Source organism: Silurus meridionalis, chromosome 22, assembly GCF_014805685.1.
Source record: "Silurus meridionalis isolate SWU-2019-XX chromosome 22, ASM1480568v1, whole genome shotgun sequence".
NCBI lineage: Eukaryota > Metazoa > Chordata > Actinopteri > Siluriformes > Siluridae > Silurus > Silurus meridionalis.
The window spans coordinates 10,818,866-10,831,162 of record NC_060905.1 but is presented as its reverse complement, the minus strand read 5'-3'; the positions used below and the strand labels follow the sequence as shown (position 1 = coordinate 10,831,162).

General features: G+C 36.1%; 2 protein-coding genes across 2 annotated transcripts; both read left to right on the top strand.

Moving 5' to 3' along the window:
- Positions 1-307: 307 nt before the first annotated feature.
- Positions 308-6,150, top strand: lypla2 (lysophospholipase 2). The gene is made up of 10 exons (XM_046834428.1): positions 308-397; positions 2,057-2,148; positions 2,519-2,550; positions 3,031-3,096; positions 3,527-3,574; positions 3,700-3,770; positions 3,869-3,942; positions 4,127-4,228; positions 4,705-4,881; positions 5,382-6,150. The coding sequence occupies exons 2-10, from the start codon at positions 2,071-2,073 to the stop codon at positions 5,430-5,432; spliced, it is 699 nt and encodes a 232-aa protein (XP_046690384.1). The 5' UTR covers positions 308-397; positions 2,057-2,070; the 3' UTR covers positions 5,433-6,150.
- Positions 6,151-8,339: 2,189 nt separating this feature from the next.
- On the top strand, positions 8,340-11,341 carry gatad1 (GATA zinc finger domain containing 1). Its single transcript, XM_046834427.1, has 5 exons — positions 8,340-8,713; positions 10,072-10,194; positions 10,285-10,344; positions 10,443-10,626; positions 10,704-11,341. The coding sequence occupies exons 1-5, from the start codon at positions 8,534-8,536 to the stop codon at positions 10,889-10,891; spliced, it is 735 nt and encodes a 244-aa protein (XP_046690383.1). The 5' UTR covers positions 8,340-8,533; the 3' UTR covers positions 10,892-11,341.
- Positions 11,342-12,297: the final 956 nt, after the last annotated feature.

The following is a 12,297-nucleotide window of genomic DNA, read 5'->3' as shown; positions in this document are numbered from 1 at the left end:
GTAGGTGAAGAAGTTATTAGTGAACAGTTAGTAAGATGTGAATGAGTATGCATGCTGCCCTGTCATGGACATATGTCTTTAGTTCAGGTTGCATTCCCCACTGAAGATTAATAAATGATTAAAAACCTGACAAGAAAATGCTTGGGGAAAAAAATTAACTTTTCTAGGTCAATAACATTTGAGGAACTAGATTATGAAAAACGTCTAAAACATCTTTCATTAGTTTACATTTAAACTTTTTTGTATTTCTTAAAATTGTTGTTAAAAGAGGAATTGTTAGAATGTTTTTGATAAGATTGGGAAGCTTTGTGCGCTAGAGATGACGTCACTGTGGCTATTCCCCGCCCATCTCCGGCACGAGCAGCGGAAGTTCCGTTGTGACCTGGGATAGCAAGGGGTGAGTGTGTGCATTTACAGCTGCCGGGCCTTCGGGTTGTATTTTAGTTTAGTTTAAACTCATTTGGTTACTTGTAAAACAAGAAAATGTCGTCGTCGTTTTGATAAACACGTTGATGACGCAGCGGGGTGTTAAGGAAGAGGCGACAGCTCGGCTCCTGTGCTTTGCTAATGCAGTGTAGTACAGAGGGAGCGGTATTAGCTAGACAATACAGCCTGCTAGCTGCATGTATAAAGCTGTATGTGCTCAATGGGAGAATATGGAGCTGCCTGATTAAGCAGGATTAAGCCTGATTTATTTGCGGGAACATTCCTAGTCCCATGAAGCATTAAGCCGTAGAGATATATCAGGTTAAAATGAGCCGGCTTGATTACTCCTCTCTAGCCTTGTTTGTTTCCATGTCCACCCTTCTTCCTCTTAGTTTGAATAGCAAATGAACGAAGGCTCGAGACGCCACACACGGCCGCTTTCTACTCACTGATTAATTCATTATCTAAGAATGTCACATTGGAGATCAGGAGCCATATTGGTGTATCTGGTGCATTGTGTAGTGACTGCATCTGTGGCCTAAAAGTCTATCTGGTATAAGAATAATTATCCTATAAAAATTGTACAGTGTGCTATTTGGGGCTGATCGATAATTGCTCATCCGTGTTGAGCAATTTGAGTATTACGGTTTTAAATCTTGGCACAATTCCTGATTTTCTTAAATAACACATCTCAGATTCATGCAGGTAGTGAGAAAACAAAAGTGAAAATGTCTGGAAAAGGCCACCTGAATGAAGCTGTATAGATAAGACTTTTCTGCTAAGTTTTATACAGCTATATGAAGTAACACTACCAGTAAACGTGTAGGCAAACTTCCCAATTACATTTGATCTTAATATCATTCGATCTAAGTGTGTCGCATCATCGTTACTCTTCCTTGATGTGACCTTCAATTTATTTATTTTGTAAACATATTTGAATAGGATAGAATAGGCCACTTGTTTTATTAAATCTAATTTAGGTCAGCTGAAGTCTTGTGATGGTGGTGATGTGACCACAGCGGTTCACAGACCTGTTTGTGCTGCTCTCTAAATTAAAAACCATTAAAGCAGCATATAGCCTCCTTTGTGTAGCTTTTATGTCCTGGAAAAGACTGGCACTAAGCCCAATTTGAGAAAATGTACCCTGGTTCGTATCTCAAGAAGGATATTTAAAGTGACACAAATGTAAATATCAACAATTCCTTACTTACATTTACTTTACTTTGCTAGTGTCATTAGACAAAAGAAGTAAGCGTGCCTGGCTTAGGAAGTCAAAACAATCAGCTTATTTCCATAATGGATTTACATCCGATGACTTGCTTGCCCATGTGTAACTGTACATGTAACTGGTCAGAAAGCTTAATGGTTCATGTCCAAGGTTTACACATGAACTGCTTTTAGCTTAACTTGTTAGTGTTTTGGGATGTGTTGTAATTCGCTCAACTGTTTAAATAGTTATGATGAACACTGAATATGGAGCAAGGTCCCATCACAGGGTTAGTTAATTAATTTCTAATCTGCTGAGTAAATGGAATGGAAACATATCCATGTTCTATGTACATCACTGTACATCTTGTCAGAGCTGCACTGACTGCAATTTAACACTCTCCATTTTCTGATCAAATACAAGCCCCCTTCCAGTGTATGTGTGGCAACAACATGTCTGTGCCGCTGCTCGCCGAGGCTGTGACTGTATCTGGGACGGAGAAGGAGACCGCTGCGGTGAGAGACTAAAAGAACCATAGTTTTTCTTGCATAGACCTAAATGATATGGGATTACAGTGTCTGTTAATGTATATATTTTTTAATGTTTAATTCAAGTTTCACTTAAAACATTTTAAGGACTATTCGTTTATGTAGATTTTTTTTGTTTGGTTGGTTGGGTTTAGTTGGTTGTTCCATTTACTGGCTAAAGTACATTTGTATGCGAAAAATGTGCATTCTTAAAGTAATGCTCAGTGGTGGAAGGATATGTATTTTAGATATGCAACATGACAGTTATATTATTTGACCTAATGGCGTGATACCTGGCATGAAGCTCCTAAGACTCCTTCCATTTTTACACATTTTACTCTTTCTTTTTTCTCTAAAGGTGATCTTCCTTCATGGTCTGGGTGATACTGGGTAAGTTCTGATTTCTGTGCATCTGAACATGAATGAAGGCCTACATTGATGTCTGACTCAGATTTATATTGCATTTATATAATGTTAATGACACTTGAAAAGGTAGTTTAATTTGATCAGTAAACCTATTACCAGACTGCCTTTCTGTTTAAATCAGAGACTTACCCTGGAATGATTCCTGACCAGTACAGCATGCTTATTTTAATATTGTCTTGCTTGTAGAATTTAATAAAAAAATGTGCAAGATGTCCATTTACTATGGAAATCATGAGTCCAACATGCGGTCTTCTTTTGTTACTTGCCTCACTAGGGCTACAAGACTAAAGAGTTTATCATTAATATGATCAGCATTATGCAAGCTGTACACTGAAACTGATACTTTCTTTTTAACCCAATCATTTCATGACACTTATTTTAATCATTAAACTGTGTTTATGTACAGCTGTGATTATAATATTGTCACTTCTATTTTAAATATAGGCATGGCTGGGCTGATTCCATGACATCCATTAGGCTGCCCTACATAAAGTACATCTGCCCACATGCGTAGGTATCTGAAATGGTCTAGCATTACTGAACTTTGATAAACTGAAATTCTGTCATTATGTTTTTCACCATTGTATGTAAGGTTTAAAACATCTGCATAGCATTTTGTCTTAGGGTTTGCCAAATAACATGCTTACTGTTAGCAGGAAGATGTATAAATAAATGAGAATGACATTTGTTGTTTATATTCTATTTGTCAAAGTTGCATAATATTTATAAGAACTATTAAACAGATCAGTTTAACATTATAACAACTAGTAAATCGATCATTTAGAATAAATAGATGGCTTTTAGTAACATAACATCAAGAAAATACTACTTTAAATGACTACAATTAAGCTTTAACATTTTAATATATTAGTGTGCTTTGGTGAAGTATTAAAACCATTTTCTATTATTTGCAAATTTATTCATTTGTTTATTCCTACAGGCCCAGAATCCCGGTTACACTCAATATGAAAATGACCATGCCATCATGGTAAGACAAAACCTGATTCTTAATAGGAGTCAGGTTTCAATATTTATACAGAGTAGTATAGAATAGCATGTACTGATTTGTTTGTAGTAACAGGTCCTCCCACCCCCATTTCCACCCCTTTTAAGGTTTGATCTGATGGGCCTAACTCCAGAAGCTCCAGAAGATGAGGCTGGCATTAAAAGAGCAGCAGAAAACAGTAAGTAGCAAATTAAAAGTAAAAAAAAAATAAAATAAAAAAAAGATTATTTGATGATACAATTTTCTGATCAAGGACTACTTTCCCCTTTTCTAAAGTCAAGGCCATTATTGACCACGAGGCAAAAAATGGTATACCTCCTAACCGTATTCTACTTGGTGGATTCTCTCAGGTGAGATAAACTCCTGTCTGACCTAGAAAGTTTTTATAATAGCCATTGCTAGGAATTTTACGTTAGGTTTTTTTTTTTTTTTTTTGAGAGAGAATTTTGAGAGAGAATTGGCATCCAGTCTTAGGTTATTTGGAATATGTATACATAAAAAAAATATATATTTTGCTCTTTTGTGTTTCATCAGGGTGGAGCTCTATCACTGTACACCGCTCTGACCTGTCAGCAGAAGCTAGCAGGTGTAGTCGCTCTAAGCTGTTGGTTACCACTGCATAAGACCTTTCCACAGGTGTGTGTGTGTGTGTGTGTGTGAGGAAAAGTGTTTGTAATGAGTTTTATTAATATGTATTCATTTTAACTTTTATGTCCAGATTTTGAATTTGCGTGTTTTATCCTTGTGTACTTTATCTTGTATAAAACCCTGAATCTGATCATGAAAATTAAAGCTGTCAGTGTGATGGAAAGGACAGAGAAAGCATAAAATTTTTTTTGCTTTCTTCGACTGTGGTATTTTCAGGATTTAAACTCTCGATCTTCCAAAGATCGTGTGCGTTCTTTTATGTAGTGCCTGCAGAGCTGTGGTTTAATCTATTGTTCAGATATAATTCTTTATATCTTTATAACAATTTCAGCAGGTCATTGCATTTTAATTCAGGGTTTTAAAGAGAACTTCTAATTCTAACTTCCTTAGTGGTTTATTTGTTACCTTCATGTGGCCCTTGTGAGCAATCATGTGGTTGAGTTTATAGTTTGTTTCTTCATTAGGCAGCAAGTGGCAGCGCAAACAAGGACATCTCCATTCTGCAATGTCATGGTGAGATGGATCCAATGATTCCGGCACAGTTTGGGGCCATGACCGCTGAGAAGCTTAAGACCATTGTGTCCCCACAGAAAGTCACCTTCCGTACCTTCCCAGGCCTCATGCACAGCTCCTGCCCTCAGGTGAGTCTTCTCAGTTGATGTGCAATATACTGTAAAATAGCAGGCTTAAAATATATGGTTAAAAGCTATTTTTTTATTTTATTATTCGATTTAATCCATTTATGTAAACATATACTGAATGACTAACAGCTCTCTGTATATACTATACAGTAGTGTTGCAATTTGTAGTCATTTGTGAAAGCAAAGTGAAGTACAGTATATACAATCCACTCATAAAATCCCATAGTATATTGGAAACAGTTCATGTCCAAACATAGTAACTCAGGAGGTTTAAAAGAAAAAACAAACAAAAAAATAATAATGCACTTGTCATTTTTCCACTTTCAAAAATAGGTAAGCTGTTTATTGTCACATTGGTAGTCAAATGTGTGAACCTTTTGAACCTGTAGTATGTATCTTTTACCTATAAGGTGCGTTTAGGGTTGCAAAGTTTTGTAGTAATATGGTGAAGTTGTACTTTGGTTAATGCTCTGTCTATGTGGGTGTGTGTGTGTGTGCAGGAGATGTCTGCCGTGAAGGAATTCATTGAGAAGCAGTTGCCCCGAATCTGACCTTACTGTGACCCTTAGTAAACGACCTCTCACCTCTGACCTGCCATTCTCCCACAGGAAACAGCCATAAGCATCCCCTATCTCACACACATACACACACACATACATTCAGACATGCAAACAGAGGCATACACATCTTTCTGTACAAAATGTGAAGACGTTCTTGCATTGGCGTCTCATGCCTTGCTTTGTAAATTCAAATACAATTGATGGACAGTAATTTGAAACAGTGTGTCATTGTACATAATGTAATGTTCAGTGCACACAAATACATGGTCAACACATTTACTCAGTTGTGCCCCACCATATTTGGGAGAATCGCTGTTTTTCATTATACATTCCCATCAACGTTGAAATGTTAACCCATTTCTCTGCACATTTTTAGTCTCTCTCTCTCTCTCTCTCTCTCTCTCTCTCTCTCTCTCTCTCTCTCTCTCTCTTTCTCTCTCCCTCTCTCCTATTAATCTACATTTCCCTCTTGCACGTGCTTTACTATGAGAGCATTGTTCTGCTACACTGTAACTGCTGCCGTCTGGAGTGACTCATGCCACATTGCAATGCATGCTGCTCTCAGTCCATGATGGCAGGGAAAGAGGAGAAGCGCCATGCTAACTCCTGGTGCTCTGGTTTACTCTGAATATTTTCTTTTAGGTTTGATACAGTTGAAATGAAACCTAATGAAACTGCTGAAATAAACCAAATGAATGAACCATGTCAATTTTCAATCATGCCTGGTTTTTCAAACCTAATGTTTCATGTTGTATATAAGGAAATTCATTTGACTAGCAAGGCTGCTTACAATTGTGCCATATCTACTAAGAGTTAAGAACATAAATATTTAGCATAGTTATACTATTTCCATGATTTTATAACCAAAACTATAAATTCAGGAGAGCTTTACTCTGTATTAATAGTGTGCATCACTCCAGGTGGCATCATTTCACAACCCAAAAGTCTTTTTTTAATCACTACACATTTTCTTGACAACTGGTTCTGTTAATTAAATAAAAGCCACAATTGGGCATTTATAGAGCAAACAAACTGCTGATGGTTGATTTAGGTGTCATATGGGTGCATGAATGTGGCAGCATTAACATGATTTAATCTCTGATTGTGGCTTTTTATGGTAGGGTGATATGGGGATCATTTATTGAATTGTTTTGCATAAATATTACATTACAACAGGTTAAAAGGTGAAAGGTCAGGGTTACACAGCTAACAATAGCAAATGCAACATATATAGTTGTTTCTTAAAAAAATAAAAGGAAATTTACTAGGATCTATAAATTAAATACATCGGGGGGAAAAGGACATGGTTTACAAACTTGGTTCATCTCTAACTCGTATTTGCTTATGTACTTGGAAACGTTTAAAGCAGTTTAAATGAAATATAACGGATTGTGTTTGAATGTTATTTCTCACTATTCTTTACTTTAAGCTTGATGCTTTTTACCACATTATCTCAGTATTACTTGATTGTATGCCCTTTTTCTCCTAAGTCCTGTGTTTTTTGGCTTTTGCTTCTATGCTGCCTTTTGCTACCCCTCCTTTTTTTTAGTAACTACTATTAGTAAGTTAATCAATTAGGCTCAGTTGTGTGTGTGTGGGTCTCCAGGCTTGAATGTTGTGTCAATTGGGAGGTGGTGATTCCAGGTTGCGCTTGCTGAGCAGAAACTTGTTGAAAATCTGGGTAAAACAGTGATTTTATCAAAGGATGTTTTTTCCTACGTTGTATCATTAGTTGATGTTTTTATCATTTGTGGTGATTTTAAACAATTATGTTCTGTTATCTGTGTCTTTGATTGAATGTGCTGAGGGACAGTTAGTTCTTTAATTTTTTTCCCTAGACACTTGTATGTCAAATAAATAATTCAAACTGCAGAAATACAATAGTCCTGAATTTTATTTTATTTATTTATTTTTTTATGTGCTTGCTTTTACAAAAAAATTCCAAATTTAGCAAACATTTTAGTATATCTAGAACTTGGCACTTGGATATATTTTGGAGTAGTCAATGTACAGATTTTATTGCAGTATATCTGTATTGTCCTCTGAAAATAACGCAACATGCAGACATTATTTTTAAAATAACTGGCAACAAAAGTGAGTACACCCTAAGTGAACAAGTCAAATCTGTGTCCAAAGTGTCAATATTTTGTGTGATCACCATTGTTATCTAGGACTGCCTTAATCGTCCTGGGCATAGACTTGTCAAGAGCTTCACAGATTGTTGCTGGGATCCTCTTCCACTACTCCATATTGACATCATATTTGACAATAATGGATGTATACTGAGTTATTTTAGGACAGTAAATCTATACTGCTATACAAGCTGCACATTGACCGCTCTAAAAACTATCCCAGTTTCATATATATGTGGGTATGTATGTAGTAGATTTGTGACAACCATGAACCACTTAAATCATGAATTTACCACATTTTAGTGAAAAGGCTCATGCTATTCATCAGAGCAGTATTATGTGCCATAGAGAACAGATCCAACCCCAACTTCACATGCCACAGTAGAATAGTCAAATGTAAACAGGATTCTTTCCAGGACATGACTTGAGTCCTGTTGTAGATCATGAGTGTTGTGCTCTTAGAAAAAAGACATTCTCTCCAGAAGCTAAGCGTGAAAAGGAAATGACAGGAGCTTGCGTATGCATACTTTCTTTTCTCTAATGCTTTATCAATATAGTATATTGATAATAAATCTTTCTGATTTTAAGATATTTGTCCTGTTGTAATTATTATTGTTGTTATTATCATTATTATTATTATTATTATTATTATTATTATTATTATTTTTTTTATTATTTTAGTAATTATACATATTTCACATTTTGTTCGCCAATTTTTTTAAAACTCGTGTCTTTTATTTGCGAGTCTCTTCCGGATAACCCGGAAGTTTTAATCCGGAAGAACTGTGTTTGCATTGTGTAGATAATACAGGATAGAGTTTGGTTTGAATGGCTCTGTTAAAAAAAGAAGTAAAAACATGAATAGATTTACAGGTTACTGTAAGTTTCGGTAACGCAAACTTTGTAGTAGAGATCTAAATATTGTCGAAGTCTTTTTCTTTCTTTTTGTGGAATGAAAGGATGCCGCTGGGATTAAAGCCATGCTGTGCAGTCTGCAAGACAAATTCGTCGTCGATGTGGAAAAAGGGAAACCAGGGAGAAATCCTGTGTAACAACTGTACAGCTAAAAGCAGCATCACAGGACCACCAGGGCTGGCTATCTCCTCCAACACACAGCAGAGTAACGGCGGGGGAAAACAGGTACAGGCACTCATTTAATTGCTACTGCGCAACTCATTAAATAACATTTGAGTTCACCATAGATCCAACATTCCCGAGCCTCAGATCCAACATACCAGAGATAAACACTCAAAGAGGTCCAATGTCCTAACACTACATCAAGTGAAGTGAAGTCAAGTTTATTTGTATAGCGCTTTTCACAACAGACATTGTCTCAAAGCAGCTTTACAGAAATCAACAGTCAAGGTGAATGGTGTGCATTTATCCCTGATGAGCAGTAATAGTGACTGTGGCAAGAAAAAACTCCCTTAGATGTTATGAGGAAGAAACCTTGAGAGGAACCAGACTCAAAAGGGAAACCCATCCTCATTTGGGTGACATCAAGAGTTTGATCATAAATCTTTCAACAGAAATCCAACTGGCAGAGATGTTTCATGTTTTAGAGCTCGGCATCTACTTCTTTAAAGGTCCACAATCTTCACGAGGTGGGACACGACTGGAGCTGGAGCAACCTCGGGATGGGTAGAGAAAGAGAAGCAGTGGAGAGGAATTAGTGTAGCTGCTGTTGCACAAGTTGAAAATCTGCATGTGATCAAATGTACTGGAGTACAAGGTTATGATATGTGATGTGTGTTCTCGCTAAAAATATACTGGGTGAGTGTGTCTGAGCCCGGAACACTGTCAGTAAGACTATTCACAAGTTTAGGAGCTAAATGTGAGAATGTTCTACCACCTTTAGTGGATTTTGCTATTCTAGGAACTACTAGAAGTCCAGAGATTTGAGATCTCAAGGAGCATGATTGATTGTAGCATGTTAGAAGACTGGATAGATACATGGGAGCTTAACCATTAAGTGTTTTGTAAGTAAGTAGCAGTAGTTTGTGATCGATTCGAAACTTAACAGGTAGCCAATGTGGGGATGATAAGATTGGGGTTATATGGTCATATTTTCTCAACCTTGTAAGAACCTTTCTGGACCAACTGTATCTTGTTTATTAATGATTCAGGACAGCCACCTAGTAATGCATTACAATAGTCCAGTCTGGAGGTCATGAATGCATGGATGAGCTCCTCTGCATCAGATATAGACATGTTTCTTACCGTAGCAACATTTCTACGGTGATCGGACATCCTTGCTTTAAACAAAAGGGATAGTTTATAGAAGATCACAAAATAAACCACAAATTAACTGTACTGATCTCTGAAGGCCACCTGAGTCTGGGTAACTTGATAACTGTTTTCTTTTCTCAGTCATCACTTTGTTTAAATGTATAAAATCTATTAAAAACACCCTAAATAATTTTTTTTAATAGTAATAGATAATTGTTTTGAAATTTAAAGGTCTATAAAAATGTGTGTATCTCCTGTATTCTGAACAGTCTAAACAGGAAATCCACCGGCGTTCAGCACGATTAAGAAGCACCAAGTACAAGGCACCTGCGTCTGAAAAGAAGGTTTCATCAAAAGGAAAAGGAAGACGGCACATCTTTAAACTCAAAAATGTAAGTGCTTCTCAACAGCAAATGTTTCAATATTCATTTCAAGTTTCTGCCAAACTGAATGTAAACCGATTATGCTTTTTCCCCCCTCAGCCTATCAAAGCCCCTGAGTCTGTGTCTACTATTATCACATCAGAGTCAATCTTCTACAAGGTAGATAAATGTTTTTATACACTTTTTTAATGGGATTTAAAAGCAATCAAGATGTTTTTTTCAGGTCTCTAAGTTAATAAGTCTTTCATTTCCATCAGGGTGTTTACTATCAAATAGGAGATGTGATAAAGGTAACCGATGAAGAGGATGGTAAACCATATTTTGCACAGATCCGTGGCTTTGTTCAGGACCAGTACTGCGAGAAAAGTGCTGCATTAACGTGGCTGATCCCTACACAGGCTAGTCCAAGAGATCACTTCGATCCAGGCACTTACATAGTTGGTAAGTTATAGTATTCATGTTCAGAGATATGCTGGCGATATTTATGATGATTAAACATGACTGTTTTAATTATGCAGGCCCCGAAGAGGATTTGCCCAGAAAAATGGAATACCTTGAGTTTGTTTGCCATGCACCATCAGAATATTTCAAATCGAGGAGCTCCCCATTTCCGATAATTCCTGTTCGCCCAGAGAAAGGCTACATTTGGACCCATATTGGACCTATGTCCACCGTGGCAGTCAAAGAAACTCTTGGTTGTAACTAAATGTAAATTTATCAACTGAAATCAATATTCAAATGTTGATTAGGAATTTTGTTTTTTATTATGTTAAAGGCAAAATAATCTTTCTCCTGATATATGATGTTCCTCTTAGTGTAATGGTAACCCAATGGTGCTACCGTGTGACTCTTTCCAGGTTAGGTTGTTACCAATGAAGTAACAATACAAAAACAGCACACCATTTCAGACTCATCTTTGGAAAGACATTGTACATGTACAATGTAAAGAGAACAAGCCTAATCATACCATTGTACAACACTGTAATATACAATGCAAAGAAAAAAAAACTAGTCTGCTAGAAGACATCAATTCTGCCCAGTACATTGCAACACGATCTTAAATCTAAACAGTGGGACATGTCTATTTGCTGGATGTTCAAGTAGAAACAAATAATTGTAAATAAAGTGTCATTTTCAAAACAAAAAATGAATTAAATGCATTGTGATTGTCAATTGATTTTCTATTGATTTGTGATTTTCTATTGGCATTTTCAACAGTGCTGGTAAATGAAATGTAAACGTTATGTCAGAGGTAGTTAGTTTTTCTTAGGCTTTTCTTCTTTACTGGATTTTAGATCAGGCTTTTTGTTCTTGTCTAATTGGTGTCTTTTTCAACTTTCACTTGAGGATTATTGGCTTAGATTTACTTGGTAGTTTGACAGCATCTTAACTTTCTTGAATATTATTAAGTGATAACAACATATGATATATTAATTGCATATTTTTTCTTAGATGAATGGAGTTTTCATAACAATATGTATATGACTTTCAATTTAGAAGCCATGGTCAATAATCACATGAGTGTCGTCTGTACATGATGTAACAAAGTTCTTTGAGTCTTACAACTTATTTGGAAAGCTTACTTTTAACTGCTCATATTAGAATTAAGCACAAGGTAGTTACTCTGTGTATAGTGTATAACGTTTACACATTTATTTAGCTGGTGTCATCTAGTTTTGCTGAAATATATGACTATGCCCTCAGAATAGCAGGCTCAGTTAATGATATTTTTCATGTATGTGGTTCCTGTGCATGATCTTAAATTCTGTGCTACAAGGAAGGTTATACATTTTTTTAGAAGATAATGTGAAGTTTTGATTTTGGTCTAGACGAGGGGTCACAACCTATAATTCATACATGGTAATAAGAAACTCTGTAATTAAGTATCATGAATTTTTAACAGATTAAGCAAATATGGATTTTGAGTGCTAATTTTACACATGGCTGACATCTGGAAGATGCATTTAGACAAGCAACATATAAATCAGGATACATTTAATTTGTTTTTTTTCACTGTTTTTCACCAAAAATGGACAAATTTCCCCCATTTGTCAACCTCCACTAAACGAGCATTGTGTCTCATCTTGCATACTATTATAGACCATTATTGAC

Bases quoted from the DNA above. Each gene is read 5' to 3' on its own strand.
- lypla2 (XM_046834428.1), top strand. From the start codon at position 2,071: ATGTGTGGCAACAACATGTCTGTGCCGCTGCTCGCCGAGGCTGTGACT. The intron at 2,551-3,030 runs GTAAGTTCTGAT...TTTTAAATATAG, and splicing joins CATGGTCTGGGTGATACTGG to GCATGGCTGGGCTGATTCCA. The intron at 3,097-3,526 runs GTAGGTATCTGA...TTATTCCTACAG, and splicing joins AAGTACATCTGCCCACATGC to GCCCAGAATCCCGGTTACAC.
- gatad1 (XM_046834427.1), top strand. From the start codon at position 8,534: ATGCCGCTGGGATTAAAGCCATGCTGTGCAGTCTGCAAGACAAATTCG. The intron at 8,714-10,071 runs GTACAGGCACTC...TATTCTGAACAG, and splicing joins GTAACGGCGGGGGAAAACAG to TCTAAACAGGAAATCCACCG. The intron at 10,195-10,284 runs GTAAGTGCTTCT...TTCCCCCCTCAG, and splicing joins ACATCTTTAAACTCAAAAAT to CCTATCAAAGCCCCTGAGTC.